The sequence below is a fragment of the Lemur catta genome, chromosome 19 (genome assembly GCF_020740605.2).
Source record: "Lemur catta isolate mLemCat1 chromosome 19, mLemCat1.pri, whole genome shotgun sequence".
NCBI lineage: Eukaryota > Metazoa > Chordata > Mammalia > Primates > Lemuridae > Lemur > Lemur catta.
Genome location: NC_059146.1, coordinates 3864336 through 3886417, shown reverse-complemented (window position 1 = coordinate 3886417; position 22082 = coordinate 3864336). Strand labels below are relative to the sequence as shown.

Sequence of the window (22082 nt, the reverse complement as noted above, 5' to 3'; positions counted from 1 at the left end):
TAACCTGTTCGTGCAGAGTTAGTTCTGCCGAGGGGTCAGCGGCGTACATTGACAGGCAACCGTGCTGGGTTAGGTTGGGCGGAAAGAAAGGTAATTTTAGGAAATTGTGGAAGCTCTTTACAACTAAGCCCCTAAAATATTTTATGATATAGACTGTTTCTTTTGGCTTCTGTGACCACTGCTGACTCATAAACGAATTCCTTGTTCTCCGATTTCTCCCTTCAGTTGAACAGCGATTCTGCTGCAGATGAGACGCTGCTGGACGCCCCCGACCTACTGCTCCAGTCTCAGGATTCCACGGGCAGCGTCACGGCCGAGGACGCGCTTCAGATCAGAGATGAGACCCCCAGTCTGGAGGCTTCTCTAGATAGTGCTAACAGCCAGCTGCCTGAGGTGGGGAGAAATGGGGGCTGGTGCATGGCCGATCTGGGCTCCTTTTAGCAGCTCTTCCACCGCCCTTTGCTTTCCTTTCCAAAGAGTCTTGAAACCCTTTGATTTGTTTCCGGTATTTCTAACCTGGTAGGTTGTTTTAAATGAGATACAGTCAAATCTGATTTTGTTTTAAAGTCGATAGGTGAAAAGAAATGACCTACAGGTTAAAAATCACCTGGTTTTTAATGAGCGCTGCGCATTGCAGGACGTGATCAGGTTAATGTTACAGGCGCTTTGGGGGTGGCAGCATCGCCCGCAGGCTGCGTCCTCCTCGGGGGACCGCTTCGCTTTCTCCTCTCTCGCTCGGTACTGGGTTTGTGTGATTGGTGCTGTGATTGGAATGAAAACCTCAGGCCGGCTGTGTTAGCAGTTGTTAAAGGAAACCTTTTAAAAAGACGTTGGAACCACTAGTACTGTGTTTTTTGGAAAGGCCTGTGAGAAGTAAGCCAGATTTCAAGCTAATGACCAAAAATAAGTAAGTATTAGTTTTCTTAGTGATTTATTTTTTTTAAGATTATTATGGATACTGTTTTTATATGTAATTACTGTAGCTCTGGCAAATATGCTTTTTTTTTTTTTTTGACACAGAGTCTCACTTTATTGCCCGGGCTAGAGTGAGTGCCGTGGCGTCAGCCTAGCTCACAGCAGCCTCAAACTCCTGGGCTCAAGCGATCCTCCTGCCTCAGCCTCCCGAGTAGCTGGGACTACAGGCATGCGCCACCATGCCCAGCTAATTTTTATGTATATATATTTTTAGTTGGCCAGATAATTTCTTTCTATTTTTAGTAGAGACGGGGTCTCGCTCTTGCTCAGGCTGGTCTCGAACTCCTGAGCTCAAACGATCCGCCCGCCTCGGCCTCCCAGAGTGCTAGGATTACAGGCGTGAGCCACCGCGCCCGGCCCATATATGCTTTTATACCTTGGTAAATATTAGGGAAATACTATATTTTTGTCAGTGTTAACAAAATTAATGTCGTTATTAGATCTAGACTAATCTATCAGATCTTATTTTAGTAAGGTGAGTTCTCATGTTCTTAGTAGGCTGCTTATTTTACATATGTGAATCCTCTTTAGCAGTAAGCAGACCTATTTTGAAATGAAGGCATTTTGGCTTCCTTATTAGCAAGCCTTAAAATGCTTGGCTACAGTTTAAGTGATTCAATTCAACAAGTAGTTGTTGTGATTTCAGTGGACACCAGGCATTCGGCTACATGCTAGAAAGAAGAATAGGGCATGACCCTGTTCTCAGGGAGTTCACTGTATATTAAGGGAGACAAAGAAGGCTTTTTTAAAAAATAGGAACTCAGTAATAGATATGTTCCAGGCTTTGTGAAAACTCAGACTAATCAGCTGTGCATTGGGGGTGACGGCGGCAAAGGGCAGGCTTTGTGGCGATTGGGACGTCCCAGGCAAAGGGGCACCGTATGGCAAGGCATGGCCGTGTGAAAGAGCGTGGCGTGCTCAGGTTGCAGCAGGAAATGCAGGATTTATAGAGAGTAAAATGGGGAGAGGAACAGCAGTAGGAGAGGTGAACAGGGTCTAAGGCAGGCGAGGTCCTACGAGCCATGGTAAAGGCTTGGACTTTGTCTTGAGATACTGGGAAGACATTTGGATTTTCAGTCTTTCGCGAGGTCGCTATTGTGTGATAAGCCCCGTGCCGGACACCGAGGTGGCAATACATGGCCCGTGGGCATTCGTCCTTTACCCAGGATCTGTTGGGCCCCTGCCGCTTACAGGGTGCTGTTCTAGGTCCTGGGCGAAACACACAAAGGCTCCTGGTCTTGTGGAGCTTCATTCTAGCAGGAGAGACAGATAACAGGCAGGTCAAACAAATAAAATATAAACAATATATCAGAAAATGCTCATTTTATTGATTGTGTTAAGGAAATCTAACAGTAATGTGGGCTTAGATGAGGGAGAAAATTAGGGTAGCATTGGAGGTGAAACCTAGGTGACAAGAAGGAGCCAGCCCTTGAAGACTTGGAGCAAGAACGTTCCAGGGAGAGGAAGCAGCAGTTAAGAAGACCCTGGTGTATCTGAAGTGTAAAAACCTGGCCGGCGGGGCTGGTGCGCGGTGAACGAGGAGTCGGGGTGGGCCAACGCGCTCACATCGTGCATCCTCCCGGCTGCGCGGCATGGAGCCGTTAAAGCCAGGATTGTAAGCAGAAGAAGGACAAGATCTGATGGTGTTTACCTTGCACTTTACCATCCCCTAGTATAGAGTTTTGTCATTTGCATATTAGCCTAACACTGTTAGTAGATCATAAACTAATTGTAGTTAGGAACTAATCTATACCGGGGCACCCAGGCTAGTCTAAGGTCAGGGGCTCTCACTTTCACTTACTTTTCATAGTTTGGAAGGAAATTCTATTTTTATCCATGAAAATGAGACAAGAAACTTGTACAGCTAAGAAGTAAGTTAAGTCTAAATACTGAAAGAGGCTGATCTTTATTCCTGAAACTGTGAGACCATTTGTATTTATTTTCAAACTGATTAATATTCATGCAGATTAAGGGCTGGTGTTGATTCCATCATGCTATGTACTTCGGAAGTATTTTTCATTTTCAATGGTGGTAGCTCACTCATTCAGCCGGTATCTATTTAGCTTCTACTAGTACTACAGGCCAGTCATGTGACAACATTGTTTCAGTAATGTTGCAATGGATGGGAAGAGGAAAACCACTAGGATACTTTATAACTTAACATTTTCATTATTTTATTAGGTTTAAGAGAATGTTGTCATTCTTTTTGATAAATGAGCTTGTGATTCATTTAATTTTCAAAAATGTCCTAATGTCCCCTGAACTCCAGCTCAGTGCTGAAGCTTTATTGATACTCAAAGCCAAAACGAGTTTATTATAGTCTTATTCCCTGAAAACGACCTTTACATCGCAAGTGTTCAGCTCGTTTACACCAGGGAGGCAGCCCTGGTTGTGCCGGGTCAGCATCCTTGTGATCCGGCTTGAGCCTCTTCCTGCTTTGTGGGCAGCTCCCAGGCCCCTGGGCAGCTACTGGGAATCATCTCTCCTGCCTCTGTTCAGAGCTCACTGTGCTGTGGTATAATGAAAGAAATGACATTTCAAAGAAGACAGAATTTATAATAGTAATGATATAAAGTTTTACTTGTATAGAATTAGAATATTTATGAGAGAAGATATTTTACCAAAGGATATATTTCTAAGTAAACATCTAGATCCTGTCACTTAAGAGAAGAAGGAAAAGAAAAAAATCTCCTTGCTGTTTCTATGTGACAATAGGTGATATGTTTCAAAAAATCCTAAACCTGGGACCATTAAAAAAAACAATTTTATAATATCATTTCAAAAACTGTAAAAATTAGACTGTGTAAAGGAAGACTACTTAATAAAACAGACAGATGGCAATACTTATTATGTTATAAAATTCTTTTTTTTTTTTAATGTTTTTGAAGTCCACTAAAAATATGACTGTTTTGCAGGATTCAAGTTCAGTATTAAAGGAGGAACATGTTACAACCTTTGAAGATGAAGGGTCATATATAATTCAAGAACAGCAGGATTCTCTTGTGTGTCAAGGAATTCTTGATTTAGAAGAAACTGAAATGCCGGAGCCTCTAGCTCCTGAAAGCTACCCCGAGTCCATCTGTGAAGAAGATGTCACCTTAGCTTTGAAAGAGCTAGATGAAAGATGTGAGGAAGAAGAAGCGGATTTCTCTGGACTGTCCAGGTGAGAATATGGTATCAGACACACGGTAACGCGGCGCGATTTTCTCCCCAGCGGCTTCCCCAAGTGCCTCTCTATTTCACTTTACTTACTTTCATTTTTGTGTGTTTCAGTCTGTAATCTTCCTTTTTAAAGATAAAATGACTTACTATGACGGGTTTTTTTTTTTTTCTGTTATTGACATTCAATTAAAGAGAAACAATTAGGCCGTTCTCAAAGCATTATGTAAGTGGCATTCCACATTTAGAAGCACACCAGATACCTGTTTTGGCAAATGCCAAATAGCCAAGTATCTGTGATAACCAAAATAAATCTGAAATAGATCCAGAAATTATTTTATGGTTTCATTATCAACTGTCAGATTTTTAAAGTTTGATTTCTATGAAAGACAGAGTGGTTTATTTCTTAGTACTGTCAGATGCTAGATTTTCCTTTTAAATGTTAATGCTCCATACGTTCAAAATTTATTATTAGAAAGTATAAGGAACTCTCATATAGGACTGTTTCTTCACTCATGGGCTAATTTGAATAATCAATTATTATATATAGTTCTTAAAGGAAATTTTGGTGGCTGTTATGAAACTCGCATACCAAACAATTCTACAATGATCAGAATTATGATACAATCAAATATCTACTACTTAAATTTTATAAGTATTTGTGGCTCAAAATAATGTATCTAACTTCATGTTGCTATATCAATGTATTTATTTCCCCATTCAATAATTTGGAGCTCTTTGATAATTATTTTTATATAAAATTAATATTTAATAATCAAGTATTTCAGAGTTTTACAATAAAAATCATATCTTTATACTTCCTGTGATAATAGAATTTTAATATGTACAACACATGGGAGATGTTTTTATTCTCAGTATATCTAGAATACTTACCTATATTTGAAACTGTATATCCAGATATTAATAATAAATCTTAGAGAAATGCCTTTTCCATATTACTGATGTGAATATGGCAGTAGCCCACACACTCACTCAGTCATTGATCACGCCCAAGTTCAGGGATGCCAGAAATGATGTGAGGGTAGAAGTTCGGCTATTTTGGCTTTCCCAAAGGCCAAAGCCAAATAATTTACTTTGGCCAAGTCCTGCAGCTGGAATAGAGTGATGCCTCCCTACGAAGTGGAGAGGTTATCTACTCCAGCTTACAGTACACGTTTTGTTAAAATCAGTCACCACCGTGACATTCTAAAAATTAATCTTTTTGGGGTATGATTGAAGTTTTCACTTCCGATGTCTGCTTTGATTGTTTTCTCCAGTCTTTACTCAGGTTGCTCCCTTCCGTATGAATTGCTCCAAAATTTCTGTAAAGCCTCACAGAACTATCTCATAATCTGAAACATGCCATTCTAAGACCTGGAATAACTCGTTTCTGTGTGGAGTGTCAGACTCATATACTTGTTTATCTTTGCAACCTGAAGTTGTAAAACCTCCAGCCCAAATACATCTTCATCTTTTTTCATTGTTGCATTTTTGTATGTATTATCTGACCATTGGGATTTTAAATTTCTCAAAGGAAATCTACCATATTGCTAGGTACATGGTATGTGCTCATGACATGGCTGAGCAGGCTGTATGTGCCCTGGCTTTGGACTCGTAGTCCTGGGTTCAAATTCAGGCTCTGTCATTTCTTACCCAGTAACCTATGTATATTATTTAACCTCACTGAACTTTTTGTTTCCCCATCTGTAAAACTGATATAATAGAATCTAACCCTCTTAGAGTTGTGAAGACTGAATGAAATTATCCTTATAAAGCACCTAACGGAGCCCTTGACATGAAAGAACATGATCAAACTTTTATTATTTTTTTTAGAGACAGAGTCTTGCTCTGTCACCCAGGCTGGAGTGCAGTGTTGCAATCTTAGCTCATTGTAGCCTCAAAATCCTGGGTTCAAACTACCCCTCCGCCTCAGCCTCCTGAGTAGCTGGGATTATAGGCATTTGCAACTACACCTGGCTAATTTTTTTTATTTTTTAATCTTTGATAGAGATGGAGTCTTGCTATGTTGCTCAGGCTGATCTCAAACTCTTGGCCTAAAGTGATCCCCCCACCTCAGCCTCCCAAAGCACTGGGATTTCATGCATGAGCCACTGCACCCAGCCTGACCATTTAAAATGAAAGCATTCTAATCTGTTATCGTTCATAGAAGTTACTGAAATTAATCCATAGCAGTGGCATATTATAGCACTTGGGTCACTTTAAGGAAATCACTTGAAATTAGAGTCCTAATTCAAAAAGTGTTAAGTAGAGAACATGAATTTGCTTATTCGTGCTTTCTTATAAAGTTGAGGCTGTTGTATGTACATTTTCTAAGTCAATGTGTAGACACGCATAAAAATAACCCTCGCTGAATGACTGAAACCATTTCCCGTGATTGCGTCTGTTCTTTTACGATAGCGTTACGTGACTGTGCTGTTTGTGTTAACAGTCAAGATGAAGAAGAGCAGGATGCTTTTCCGGAAGTGCAGACGTCGCCTCTGCCGTCCCCGTTTCTTTCTGCCATCATCGCTGCCTTTCAGCCCGCGGCGTGTGACGACGAAGAGGAAGCCTGGCGCTGCCACGTCAACCAGATGCTGTCGGACACGGACGGGTCCTGCGCGGTGTTCACTTTCCACGTGTTCTCCAGGCTCTTTCAGGTCAGGACGGTGTGAGGCTTCCGAATTCCTGTTACACTTGCCTAATCAAGTTCCAGTTTGTCTTCTAAAATCAGTATTCCGAGTTTTAATATTCCTACCGATTTTTTTCTAAGCTAGTGTTATTACCTAAATCTACACTGTGACATTATGGTGCTGCTGGGACTTTATGTAAGGCAGTGCCCGATACAGATACCTCCCCTACAGCGATTAAAATAAAACTTCAGGATCTGATAAATTTCACAGATCAGCTTATAATCAAGGGTTAAATGAATTGGCACTTGTATTATGCTGTGGGGGCCTTAAAAATTTTAGCTGTTAAGGTTGCTGCTTCCAACTCTGATACCAATAATAACAACAACAACAGCAACAACAACACGATGATGATGATGATGACGACGTGAGCTAATGTGTTGCGTACTCGCCACACGCCAGGCATTAAGTATTCTGCCACCACCACTGTGGAATGTAGATGTTATTTTTTAGCTTTCTGTGGAGAGGGAAACCAAGGCACAGAGAAATGCCACCATTTAAGTCATTATCTTCTGAGCTGTCTGCCACACTCCCCCCCCCACCTGAGCAAATGTTGCTCAGCTTGGAAGAACCAGCCAAGTACAGCTCCTCACTGAAGTTTCCCGACTGCTCCAACCCCCATTCGCTCCCTCCTGGAAGTTCTTTCATGCTCATTAACGGGAGCATCTGTTTATTTAATTCTCTACATATTGCATTACTGCTTGGTTTTCTATTTGTATTCTTTTCTTTCCAGTGATAAGTGTCTTGATGGCTGAGACTGTGGATTGTGCTTTTTTTTTTTAATCAATCATAATGCCACCTAACAATGCTACACATATATCAGTAGGTACACATTAATTATTTGTATAATAAGTATACTGCTGATAATATAGTCTAATTGAGTGCTTACAATGGGTCAGGCACTGATTGTTTTATGGAAATGGATATTCTTGGATCCTGAGAAGATACTACCCTTAATGTACTTTTATAATTTTAATTAAAGTTAAGTCATATGGCAGCCCATAACCACATTTACTGAAAGTTTCTTTCAGGTAATAACTTTGTCTTTAGAAGCAGTAATTCCTTCTGACATGTGAGCACTTTTATTTACAAGGATGTACAGCATACATTCCTTCTGTCCTAATGAAAAAATATCTCAGGAATGGGAAGATAAATGGCATATATCGTTAATTTTTTTCAGTAATGCTAGTTTGTAAATCTTTGATTATTTTTAGAAATTAACATGTTTCCTAAAGGAATACCTTATTAGCATTTTATCTATCACTACAATAATTTTAAAGTAAAAGTTTGCCCTATTATGCTTGTTTACTTAAAGGTGATAAAAGGCCTTCTTATGAAATTAGTACTGAACTTTTTCATATGCTATTCCTCACAGACGATTCAAAGGAAGTTTGCAGAGATAACCAATGAGGCAGTTAGCTTTCTTGGTGAGAGTCTGCAACGGATTGGTACCAAATTTAGGAGTTCATTGGAAGTGATGATGATGTGTTCAGAATGCCCGACGGTCTTCGTGGATGCTGAAACAGTAAGTTTTTGTTTTTGTTTTTGTTTTTCAGTTTTCAATAGGTTTAGGGATACAAGTGGTTTTTGGTTACATGGGTGAATTGTATACTGGTGATGTCTGGGTTTTTAGTGTACCCTTGACCCAAATAATGTACATCACACCCAACAGGTGGTTTTTCTTCCCTTACTCCCCTCCCCTCCCCCTGCCCCCAGTCTCCAGTGTCCATTGTGCCGCCCTGGGTGCCCCTGCGTACCCAGAGCATTGCTCCCACTTCAAGTGAGAACGTGCAGTATTTGTGAAATAGTTTCTACATGCAAGTTTATTATAAGGGCTATATTTGAATGGCTTCTTTCAGTAAATGGTCTTAAAGTAATTCAGAATTTTTAAGGGTTAAGGTTTATATTGTCAACTTGATTATAAATATTTGGCAAAATACAATTCCAGCACCTTCGATGCAGTGGCTTCTGACCTCACCTGTCCGCCCCCTCCGCAGAGTCGTAGGTGGGGGTGCTGGAGAGTCATGCTCTAGAGATGGGCACTTTTCCCTGATTCCTGAATTGAAATGGGTAGGACACAGCTAGACCTCCCCCCATGAAGTACCCAGAGCCTCTTGGTCTTCCCCTGACTTATTTCCACGCATACTTCTAGACCATATTGTAAGATATTTAAAGAACTATGGTTTTAAAAACTTTAAGGGTGATACCTTTGCGATATCTAGTGGTCTGGCGTGCCATTGCTTGCCTTAGCCACTTTGTGAAAGCATTTAAAGGCTGCTTGTCCTTCCTGACACCCCTCAAACTTTCTGCACTTCTGTTTCAGTGAAAAGTCAGCCCTTAGTGTGGGACAGAGTGTAGTAAGGGAAACCGAAAACCAGATATTCCCTGGCCCGAAAGTTGTCAGTCTCATGATTGTGATCAGAAGTGGTAACCCGGGTCGATGTGTGTTTCTGATTTGACAGCTGATGTCTTGTGGTCTGCTGGAGACACTCAAGTTCAGTGTTCTGGAATTGCAAGAACACCTGGATACGTACAATGCCAAAAGGGAAGCAGCTGAGCAGGTCAGTCCCTTGTTACCGCGAGAGAAAAGTAGTTTGCTCCTGCGTTAACCTGGCAGCAGAATAGCCCAGACAGAAAGACCACTTAGCACTTGCCTCAGGGTTTTTCTGAGAACTGTGCATCCTTTGAGCTCTCTGTCCAGTGAATTCCTATCTTTGGCTTTTAGAAATCTGCCCTCTAAAAGCACAATGGAAAACCATGGCTTTGTTAAAAGCTTCTCTGTGGAGACCATACAGCTGCTGTCAACATTGCGGGTGGGGAAACAGAGGCGGTTTTTCTCTGAGAATGCGTTGCAGAATTGCGGTCTTGAAAACGTGCAACCTCTGACAAAGCTGTGGTCTTTTTCTTGTGTTGTGTTTATGTACGTGGCCATCAAAGGGAGAAACAGGCGTGTGGTAAATTGCAGATGCTACCTGCTAAGAAACGTCCTGCAATTCCAGTCTGGCATTGACAGAGCAGCTCGGCTCCCCGAGAGTAAGCCCAGCAGGCTCGCAGTCAGCAGGCGCAGGAAAGCAAAACGCTTCTCCCTTTCACACACGCTGCAGACAATAGACGCATTTCTTTCTAGGAGATGGATCTTTCATGAATAACGATTAAATATCCAGCACATGTAAAGGCCTATGAAAAACGAAGTATTAAAACTGGGTTCTTGTTCCCTATTTTAGATAAGATTATAAAGCATAGATACTATATATGGATAATTAGTAAGAAAAATAAAGTATCTGTCACTTAAGTTACAGCCACAAATAAAAAAGTCCTGGCAATAGAAGAGACACCCCAAGATCACACAGGGCTAACAGAGAACTAATGCAGAGCAATACTGTGATATCCAGAGAGAGGTCACTTTGAGCCAACAGGAAAGCCTCATGGAATGGTGATATGATCTTGGGCTGTGACAGGTGGTTAATTTTGGATTGGGGTATTATTTCAGGGAGGGCATGTGGTATGGGAAAATACTTACATCGAAGCTTTCTCCCCTTATAAGGGGAGCATGCTCTTATATTTGGACTAAAACCTGAAACAATGGTGGCAGATTGGAGAAGAGGAAAGAGTTTCCAACATGAGGAAATTACCAGGCAAGATCTGGTGATCTTAGAAATAATATTGCTGTGTACGGTTTTATGCATATGTTTTGCCTGTGTATGTTCATATATCTGCTGAGTATCTAGGAGTGGAATTGCTGGGTCACGGGATATGCTTATGTCCATCTTTAGCAGATTCTGCCAAGCAATTTTCAAAAAAAGATTGTTTCAATTTAGGATCCCATCAGAAGTGTACACAAGAGTTACTGTTGCTTCGTATCTTTGCCACCACTTGGTATTGCCAGTTTTTAGAATTTTAGTCATTCTGGTAGTTGGGTAGTAGTATCTCATGATATTATTTTGCATTTCCCTGGTGACTAATGTTAAGCACCTTTTGGTATAGATATTTTGTGAATATTGTGCCAAGTACCTTACCCATTTTTGTAAATGGACTGTACTTTTCTCACTGATTTATAGGAGCTTTTTATTCTAAATGTAAGCCTTTTATTGGATATATGTATTGCAAATATTTTTCCCTCTCCGTGGCTAGCATTTTCACTATCTTAATAGCATCCTTTCATGAACAGAAATTTTAATTTTATTAAGTCCAAGTTGCCGGTCTTTTCCATTATGGTTAAGCTTTGCATGTCTTTAGGAATTATTGCCTACCCGACAAGTTGTGGCAGATTCTTCTAATAACGGCCCCAATGAATCATGCCTCTCTGTGTCCACACCCCTGTGCAACACGACGTTGCCATTCTTCCCACTGAGAGATGGGGTCCGTTCCCCCACCTCTTAAATCTGGGATGGCCTTGTGACTTGTCCTAACCCATCGAATCCAGAAGCCATGCTGTGCAACCGCTGAGACTAGCCCAGAAGAGACCTTTTGCGGCTTCTGCCTTTGCCCTTGTGCTGGTCAGAGTGTAAACGGGAATAAACTCTGGGCAGCTATTTGAGCTTTAGCCCGCTGGAGGATGCGAAGTTATGTGAAGGAGAACAGGCATTCCAGCTGACAGCCAGCGTGCCAGGCGTAGAATGAGGACAGACTGGACTTCCAGCCCCCAGTCAAGCCATCAGATGGTGGTAGACTCATGAGTGGCTCTGGGCAAGACCAGAAGAAACTCCTAGAAAACCCATGGCTTGCTCTTGGTTGTCTTAAACTGTTAAGTTTTAGGGTGGTTGGTTTTACAGTAATAGATATCATTTATAACAGGAAAATATCAAACACCTAGAAATAGATCTAGCTAAAGATATACTGGAACCTCCTTGCAGAAAACCCCAAATACTTCAGAGAAAAATTAAAGACCACCTAAACAAATGGAGGACTGTATACCATGTGTGAATCAGAAGACTCAATATTGTAAAGATGTCATTTTCCCCCTAAAGTGGTCTGTACATTTAATGCAATCTCATTCAAAATCTCAGATGATATGTTAATGGAAACTGACAGGCTGATTCTAAAATTTATATGGATACAAACAACTAATAATAGTATAAACAGTCGTCTTGAACATAGGTCGGGAAACTACACACCTCAAGTTACATCTGGCCTACTGCCTATTTTTGCAAATGAAGTTTTTTTGGAACACGGCTCTCCCGTTTGTTTAAATATTTTCTATGGCTATTTTTACACTGCAATACAAAGTAGTTGCAACAGAGACGGTATGTTTTGCAAAGCCTAAAATATTTACCATCTGCCCTTTTTATTATTTGAGACAGAGTCTCACTCTCTTGCCTGGGCTAGAGTGCCGTGGCATCAGCCTAGCTCACAGCAACCTCAAACTCCTGGGCTCAAGCGATCCTTCTGCCTCAGCCTCCCAGGTAGCTGGGACTACAGGCACATGCCACCATGCCCTGCTAATTTTTTCTATTTTTAGTTGTTTTGGCTAATTTCTTTCTATTTTTAGTAGAGACGGGGTCTCACTCTTGCTCAGGCTGGTCTCGAACTCTTGAGCTCAAGCAATCCTCCTGCCCCGGCCTCCCAGAGTGCTGGGATTACAGGCATGAGCCACCGCGCCCAGCCTGCCATTTTTATTATTAATATTCAGTTTTCCCCCTCTGTTATAATAGTATTTTAGTTATACATTCTTGTTTATTCTTCAAGATTTCCAAGGATCATAAGTGAAAGGCTGAGGTATTTACCAGGACCCCACCATCTTGGCAGGAATTGAATCATTTTCGGCTCTCCGGCTCCATGAGATGAGCAATCTGTCTACCTTCTTATGCTCTCGGTCGCTGCTGTGTGGTTTCTCAGGGTCCCCCCAGCACGTGACCAACACAGGAGCAGCAGTGCCCCAAGGGGCAGCTGCACACTAACTACTGGGCTCAGTTCTCGGTCGTTCCCTTCTGTCCAGGATCGTGGCCCTCGGTATCTCACTACCTTCGCTAACCCCGGTTGCCTAGCCCAGGGACGCTGTAGGGCACGAACTCTAGGCTACTGCTTCCTGTTCAGCCTTGATGTCCAGGGCCGTGAAAGAGCATGTTTACCCCTGGGGCGAGGGTAGGGCTCACCTCGGCGCTTTTCTCTAACTCCTCAAGTGTTGGCTTCTGTAGCTGTCCTTGGAGGGCTGGTCTTACACAAGCCGCTCCATCATGCTCAGAAGCAGAGCCTCACCCGTTAAATTTTATCCTTCATTTGAGCCTCGAGTAAAGAAAACATCACGACAAGAGACTGGTTAGGTATGAACTGGAGGGTGTTCTATTTATAGACCATGTCCCCTGTTGGGTACGCGCTGGCTGGGCCCGTGCAGAGCTGCGCTTCCCAGGCCGGTGCATGGCCCTGGGACGCTATGGCTGGGGCTTGTCTTTTATAAATCAGCAATAATTATGTTGATTAATGCCCCCCCCAAAAAGGGCTGTATCACTAAGTATACAGTATAAAAAATATTTAATAAGACTTAAGCCATTAAATAATCAACTGAAATTATTCTTTTCAAATTTATTAGTATACTTGGATAAACTGGACCAAATTAGTGACGATGATTAAGTGTACAGACATTGTAACATTTTGTGTGAATAAAGATTAATGTACAAAGTCCATGGCAGATGTCAACTGAATTCTGCCGATACACAGAAGTCTGCTGATGGCTTTTGACGATGGCCGCCATCGGTCGCATCTCGCCAGAAAAGCTGAACATGTTTTTCTTCAGAAATGCTGTCAGGCACATAGCCCAGGGCCAGGGAAATCTGAAGGACTGGAATAAAAGGGACAAAGGTCAAAGAGATTGTTTTTGAAATAACTGAGTTGTCTAATTTTAATTCTTTGCATGTAGAACATAAGCTACAATGGAGAATTTTAAATGTCAAATACCAAAATATTTTTCAGAGGAGCTACTTAATGTAGCTAGTAGTTTTTCCTCAAAGTCCTAATCATTGATATATTAGTTTGATTACGTTTTTAAGTAATATCACCATAGAAAAGAACTTAGGAAGTCAAAACAATTGATAACATCAAACTATCAAAACCCAGGCGCTTAACCTGAAGGCTCCTAAGGCTTTTACTTCAGCTTGGAAACTGTGACTCCAGTGTTCTTTTCCACTATACCACAATGCTATTATTGTATTTTTATTTGACTGGAAAAAATGTACTTTAAATTAATATCAACCTTAGGAATAGCCCCTGGGTAAAGAAAAACCACATTCAGCTTCTACCTCCGATATTCTTCGGTGATAACATTTCTCATTCATTACTGCCCAAAAAGAAAGAAAAACAAGGTTTGAAATGGATCCTGATTTGTTTCACTAATTAAAACTGACACCAGTCTTCGGAGAATTACACTTGTGATAAGCAGGCAGACCTGGCTCAGTCTAAGTTGCCTTTATTAAATTGACCAGAGGGGAAGCACATCTTTCATTTCCCCAGCCTACATTACATAAAGGTCAGGTGTAGATTATGAAGATTTCCACAAAATCTGCAAAATGAAGAATATATTCTTTACTGAAATGGAGCACACCACAGTTTCCTATAACAGAAGACCATTTATTGTGCTTTTGTTAAATTGTCACAAGTCTGTGCATTCTGCTGTTAAACTGACAGTACCCTGCTTTCATTTGTTCCATATAAATGATTAGGTTTAAATGGAGAGGAAAGTATATGCCTCAAACCAATCCTAGAACTTCAAGTTCACTGTGTTGTTTTGTATGGACAGGCTGTTTGTTTATATTACCAATTTCATTGTGCATTATACAGTTACTGTGTTAAAATTTACTGTTGCTTATTTTTAGTGGCTAGACAATTGTAAGATGACATTCGGTGCCAAAGATGACATGTACAGGATAAACACAGATGCACAAGTAAGTTCCTAATTCTTGTTTTTGCTGTATTTCTATATTAGGCAAAACAATGTATATGCTGATGCTCAAATGCCTTTATTTGCTCTTTCTAAAAATAAAGAATTATGTGTAAAACTTTTCATTTTGGTTATCAGAACAATCTTTGTAAAAGTTAGGTTCTAGGAAATATTGGCTTAGGAATGAAAAATTCACTGTAATAAAAATGAACGACCAGCTTGTGACTGAAGCTTAATAACATTCACTAGATAAGTCTGATGCTATCTGGACTGCATTGGTATTCTGCAGATAGGTTGTCTGGTCAGGAAAGCAAACCGAAGGGTCACGTGATAGACATCCATATTAGCCTTTCTAAAGGTGAAATTCTGATTGGATAAATGCTTTTCTCTATTATAAAGTTTGTTGAAAATTATAGCCATATATTTTCTCAGAAAAAGGTGCACATATATAATACATAGATTATAGTGAGGATAAATTAGGACCTGCAGATTATTCTAACGGGAGTACAGCTTCCTATGGGGAAAATGTATTCATCAACTAAAATTCATCTCCATTTGATGTAAGAATTCCAGTCTTTTTCAACTTCAGTTACATTATTACAGATTTCTAGGTTCTGTAAAAGTTATAGCAAAAATCTAAAGTTTTGAAAAAAACGCAATGTTGAGAAAATAATAGTATGCTCAATAAATGCTATTTACCAGGCACTGTGCTAATAAGCATTTCACATTCATTATCTCTATCCCTACAACTCAATCAATTAGATGCTCTAATTGTCGGCATTTTGAAGATGAGGAAACTGAGGCTCAGAGAAGCTAATGTATCTAAAATCAATAAGTAAAGAATAGAACCAAGATACACATGTAGGCAGGCTGACTCCAAATCCTGCACTGTGTTAGAAACCGTGAGATCATCCATGTAAGAAATGAAGCAAGATAAGGAATTAACCCAAGACCAGAACAAGATCCTTTGGGTTCTAATTCTTTCTGTCTTTGCCACTGTTTAACTGTATCGATCAAGTAAATAATATAACCTTTTTTCCTATATAAACTAGGTGGTTATACTAAAGTGATATTTTATATCCCTTCTACCTTAAAGAAATGAGATCCAGCTCCAAGACTCTAAATCAGTTAACATAGCTTGAGGTTTTCTACTAAGTGAAAACTGTAAGGACTTTCATTTATATCTTAGCTCCCCTTTCATATTGAGCTTTTTGAGGGTGGGGGGACCCTTTTTACACAACTTTACTATCTGTCCTTGTGTACTAGTGTAGACTTTTGCATAATAAAAAATCAAGTATTTAGTGGATGAATAAAAGAGAATGTATGTGCACATTTTAATATGCGTAAAAAGCACCAATTTAAAATGTGCATATGCATGGTCATCCTCAAAAACTACAGTTAGCATGCTTGGAGCAACTTCTGGTAATTTAGAGCTATGGAATTAATTATATTTGTGCTATTTCCTACAATTATGATCATAAACTTTATCAGTGATTTATTTCCTATTACATCCCAAAGTAGAGGCTATATATATATATATATATATATATATGCATGTCAGTTCTCATTTATGAAACTCAAATCATTAATTTTCCTATGAAATCAACTGTATAAAATAAAACCTCAGAAGTTTAGAAATGCTACTATGCTTGACACCGGGCTGGACTGGACCAGTGTTTACTGAATGACTATCCATGTAATTTATGGTAAGCAGTATGAGCTAAAGTTCACCTTTGCTTATTTAGCAAATCCCTTCTAAATTGATAGGAATAAATGTTATATAAATAGCCCCTCAGAGGAAAATATTTAGAAAAGCAGGCTTTTAAGAATGACTTTTAGAAGCTACATTTACCTTATACCAATTGCTGCTTTAATTAGAAGTCATTCTTCTGTTAATGAGACGAGGTCCAAGTGGCTGTAGATATTTTAGTAGAATTTTTAAGGCAGTCCGTAAGGTAGACTTTTCACTATGTGTTTTATGTGCATCATCTCCTTTGATTCAAACCTAGTTGGGTTACATTTCTGAAACTTACTGAATTGCATTTGGAATGAAGTTGAGAACACACATCTGCTTCCGATGTTCTGCCCTGTGGCTCAGCATCAGTTACAACAACCTAGGACCTAATTAGACAGTGAAGGGTAGGAAGCTTAGAACAAGCCACACTGAAAATAATCCACAGAAGGGTATTTATTACGTAAATTATATAAGCCAGTTTTTTCTGAGAAGTAATGGTAATTTTTCTAAGCATAAGTTGTCCACTTTACTAATAGAAATTCTGTTACATTTGGGTTTGGTTTTTTTTTTTTTTTTTTTTTCAAAACCTAAATAGAACACATAATAGCCATGTTTCCCAAAATCACATTAGTTCAATTTTATTCTTTGTAGCTTTTATACAGAAATAAACCATAGCCTAAATGTAATTTACTTATTATTTGGCAAAGAGTTGAAAACACCCTGAATTAACGTTGCAGTAAATGTCTGGTAATAAAATTTTCTTTGGGGTATAAATATGTTCTTCAGTTTGCCTGGGACAGCTGTGGCCCTAGTTAAAATGATTTCTTACACTAATTCTTGGTCTTTTTCTTCCTTTGTATTTTTTGTGACCTGATCACCTTCTTGCTTAGCAAATGGAAATTCTAGCAGTAAGTGACCTGTCTTGATTTACAGACTACTTACCCTTGCCAGATACACTGGTTTTCATCTGCCATTTGTCCATTTGTGACCTAGCAGTGTTCTGTCATGGACTACTTTAAAAGTAGTGTGTGCTTCAGTTTTGTGTAATCCATGAAATGTTGGTTCTATAAAAATGAGATTTTATAATATGTACAACTAGCAGTCACCTTTTTCTACATCTATAACTAACCTATCTCCTTTTAAATTTCTTAATTTTAAAAATCAAAGTGCACATGTTAATTTCATAGTCTCATTTCAATGAGATTACCAAGTGGTTTTCTTGAGAAAAATGACTTCATTTTATAGACAAACTCTTCTTACTTCTTAGGTAAGAGGTTACCCAGTTTCAACTTTGCTTTATCAAGCATTTGTTGATAAATGCAATGAGATCTACATCTCACTGAGGGCAAAAGTCTATGGATTTGTAAATTCATTATTAATTTAAAGTTCTAAATTATAGCAAATCTTTTTAAAGCATCTTATTTATTGCCTGCTGAAACATTCTATTTGTTGAATATGAAAACGTGCTTAACACTAAAGTATGTAACCAACAATGATCTTTGTTTTTATTTTAATCTCAGTCTTCAAAGCATCTTTCATCTACCTTTCATCAGCTTCACACCATATTAACTTGCTTACTTCAGAAACAAATGCCAAGATAATTTTAACATATTTATAAAGTTTTATTGTAAATATGCTGTCTAGTCAAATAGCATGGAAAACACCACCTAAATTTAATGTAATGTTATTTATTTCTAGGAACTGGAGCTCTGCCGAAGGTTATACAAATTACATTTTCAATTGCTGCTTTTGTTCCAGGCCTACTGTAAACTTATCAACCAAGTAAATACAATAAAAAATGAACCAGAGGTAAATATTCATTTGTACTAGGTATCAGTAACTGATTCTAGAAAATTTTAAAACGTATGTACATATGTTCCTTGTTAAAATAGCTTAAGTCAACTCACTTATACTGACTTTTTTTAGTTGAGAGATTTTTTTTGAAATGATATACCCTGGCAGGACTTATTAGTAAGTAAGAGCAGATAGCCAGCAGTCCTAAGAAGTTCAAGACCTTAATTTTTTTTAATGGTTAAATCTGTAAAAAGAAAAACAAAAACTTTTAATGTAAAATCAAAAAAGGTTTTCATGATCCCTCTATGACAGTAAATGTATTTTACTACCCAAAATGTAATAATGCTAAAACCAGTATACACATTTATCTCAACTTATTGCTTTATCAAGAATATTTAAAGACTACTATTGGGTAGAATTTGACTGCTGCAGAAGGAAGAACTTGAAATATTAACTGCCCTTCTACATTTAACACTTTCAAATAATCTTTAAGGGACAAAATGTTACCATCAGGTATCTCCTCAAAGCCAATTAAATTTTTTTTAACCAAATATGAACAGATCCTTAAAGGTGTGTTTGTTTTAGGTCATCAACATGTCAGAGGAACTTGCCCAGTTGGAAAGTATCCTCAAAGAAGCTGAGTCTGCATCAGAAAATGAAGAAATTGACATTTCCAAAGCTGCGCAAACTACTATAGAAACTGCCATTCATTCTTTAATTGAAACTTTGAAAAATAAGGAATTTATATCAGCTGTAGCACAAGTCAAAGCTTTCAGGTAAAATGTGAAAGGATTTAAAAATAATGCCTTTAAACTAGACTGGAAGTTTAATATTAGGCTTTGGTTTTCAATTTGATGTTTCAATATCATGTTTTTGTGAAAGGAAAACATGTTTAACATAGTTACCACTGACATGATACCAATTTTAGATTATTTTTCATATTCAGGTGCTACTTTGATAACGTATTTGCTCATTTATATTAAAACATCAGTTATTTACAAGGAAATTGTTTTTGTTTTACATGCTAACTTAAAATTGAGTTAATCTTGACTAATAAATGATTGCTTAAAGTCTTGGAACTTAAAAAATACTGTGTATTTTCAGAGCTCTATGGCCCAGTGACATCTTTGGCAGTTACGAAGATGACCCTGTGCAGACGCTGTTACACATCTATTTCCATCACCAGACGCTGGGCCAGACAGGAAGCTTTGCAGTTGTCGGCTCTAACCTGGACATGTCAGAAGCAAACTACAAACTGATGGAACTTAATCTAGAAATAAGAGAGTCTCTACGCATGGTGCAATCATACCAGCTTCTAGCACAGGCCAAACCAATTGGAAATATGGTGAGCACTGGATTCTGAGAGACTTCCGGCATTTAGGAAAGAAATGAAACTGAAGATAATTACACATATTAACCAAGCACCTTTTATGAACCCTTGCGATTCACTGATAACTTTCTGGCAGCATCTACAATGAAAGCGTAACTAATGTGAAACTGTAACAAAACAAAGATCTGAAGAAAAATAATCTAATTGTTTAACAGCTGCCAATACCTCCCACAATAACTGTCTGAAGATGGAATTTTTAAATTACTTAACCTATGTGAAAAGAAAAGGGCTAAAAGTGATGCATACAAATCCATTACTTTCTGGAGAAAGACAAAGGAGTCCAAGAATGTTTGCAATAATGGCCTTGAGTACCGGGACATCCGGGAGCAGGTGAAATGAGGCTGAAATCACGGCTGGTTCATTTTAGCCGAAGACCTGCAAAAGCTGCTTGGATTTCCAGCAGTCATAACATTGTCTACAGTTGATGCTTAATCATCTACATGAACATCCAGTCAGATGTACACATGCAAACTGATTTTTCACTATGTGGGATAAGGGTTTGGGGTGTTTTTGTTTTGTTTGTTGGTCTGTATAAGGAATTGTGTGTGTGTGTGTGTGAGTTGGGATGTATGGATATGTGATAGTCGTATTTTCAAGGTATGGATGTTTGGTGATAACGTCTCAGAGCATGCCTAAAAGAGCACTGCAAGATTATTTTTGAAGAAATTTTATTTTATTAGCTCTAACTCTTCATAGTGTTGTAAATGTTAGGACATTTTAATAATATTTTAAAGCTGGGCTTTCCCAGTATTTGGAAAAGAAATAATATATCTGTTTAACGTTATTGGAATGCTGCTCAGTTCTCTGACCAGTGCTTATGTTACAACTGTTGATAACTAACCAAAGTAGATGCCTGCAGAGACTTTAAAAATGTAAAATAAAGATGTGTGCTGCCCGTCAGCTATTCTCATTAGAAGAGTTAACTTATTTTACCCCATAATTATTCTAGAAACTGTATAGACTAAAACCAGTATTTTCTTGTACATTCGTGCCATGCACTGTTATACAAGAATAGGTGTACAAAGCTAAAGAAAAAAATGTGGTCATTGATGGTAGCATATATGACTTGCAGGCTTTGAAGTCTGCAGAAAGGAGATGCATTCTTATATGTTCATTCAGGGCTCACATGTTTCATGCTAAAGGAACCTGGGGCTGTGGGGGAAACGACAGGAAGCCTGGAGACCGACTACCCAAACATGCAATATACTATTCACTGTCTAGGGCTGTAGCATAACATGAACTGGAGCCTCTGGCCTTTTTTAAATAGCATTTTGTAAAAAAAAGAAAAAAGGAAAAAAAGAACGTAGTCCCACAAACTCTTCTGATTTGAAAGGAACACCTTGTACTGTTTAGATGCATCTCTTATCCACTGTGACTTTTCTTTTAAACTGGGCTCTGATTCCAGAGTTTAGAATGTAGAAATGAAATGCTTAGCTTTGCCTCTTCTTGGGGGTGTGGACCCTGCCAGAAATGTAATTATGTATGCCCAGGTGCATTAATTGCATTAATTGAAGGCACTGTGCACGTCCTTGGACTGCTGACCATAGTTATGTTTCCTGTAAAATTCCCTAACTGGTCACGGCTCATTCATAATCACTGTATTTTTTGACCCTGATAAAAACCAATTATTTTGATGGTGTTCTGGTACTGTAAATGGTGTCCTTTAAATTATTTAATAACTTTTGGGTGCGGGGCAGGCAGAGAGGGTTGGTGTCCAGAGACACAACACACTCTACATCCTTTCTTTCTCTCCCTCCTTACATTTTTTGTTAAAAATAAAAAGCATTGTAGCTGGTGGTTTGTGTTGTATTTTAAAAAAGAATGGTTATAGTGTGCATTACCTGGAAACTGTCAAATGTTACCTTCATTCTTAAATATAATTTGCCTTAAAAAGTAAACAAAATAGTTACATTGACTACCTAAACCAAACCTTTTGAACAGCTGAAATTTGATTTTTGCGTTTATATGTAACTAAGTCTTTTAATGTAATAAAAACAGATACACCTATAGAAAGCAAGATGCAAACATAAACTCATTAGGATTGTCCCTTTGCCACTGGATTTTCCTCAAACCTATGCTGCTTTATTATCTGAATGCAAAGTTTACATTTATTAACAGTATATATATCAAATGCTTAGCTTACTGCCTTTAGTTCCACATGGAGCCCAGTTTTTGCTACATATATGCTTGTTTCTTTTTTCACCCACTAAATTTATCACATAACTAAATAGTAAATTTGTAAAAATAACAGCAGAAGAAGAGATAGGGCATTTTCTTCCTGCTGATTCTAAAATAGAAAACCAGAAGAATTTTGCACAACTTAAAACATATTTTCTGCTTTTAGTGATGTAAAATTGGGGGTGTGGTATAACCCACAACCTACCTTAAAACTTAGGAAATCATTACACATTGTCTTGGAAAAGACCAAAGCCAGAAAATAAGGTTCTCTCATTTAGGGCTATAAATGAGGAG

General features: G+C 38.7%; 1 protein-coding gene across 2 annotated transcripts in view; it reads left to right on the top strand.

Moving 5' to 3' along the window:
• Positions 1 to 21404, top strand: part of FRYL (FRY like transcription coactivator) — a 207812-nt gene extending 186408 nt beyond the window's left edge. For both annotated transcript variants that reach the window (XM_045532978.1, XM_045532977.1), the window contains 10 exons: positions 226 to 393; positions 3891 to 4138; positions 6584 to 6791; positions 8197 to 8346; positions 9284 to 9382; positions 14627 to 14695; positions 17317 to 17334; positions 18125 to 18235; positions 18806 to 18996; positions 19325 to 21404. In XM_045532978.1, coding sequence (XP_045388934.1) covers positions 226 to 393; positions 3891 to 4138; positions 6584 to 6791; positions 8197 to 8346; positions 9284 to 9382; positions 14627 to 14695; positions 17317 to 17334; positions 18125 to 18235; positions 18806 to 18996; positions 19325 to 19583 — 1521 coding nt within the window. In that variant the 3' untranslated portion in view covers positions 19584 to 21404. The remainder of the gene's footprint in view (positions 1 to 225; positions 394 to 3890; positions 4139 to 6583; positions 6792 to 8196; positions 8347 to 9283; positions 9383 to 14626; positions 14696 to 17316; positions 17335 to 18124; positions 18236 to 18805; positions 18997 to 19324) is intronic.
• The last annotated feature ends 678 nt before the right edge of the window (positions 21405 to 22082 follow it).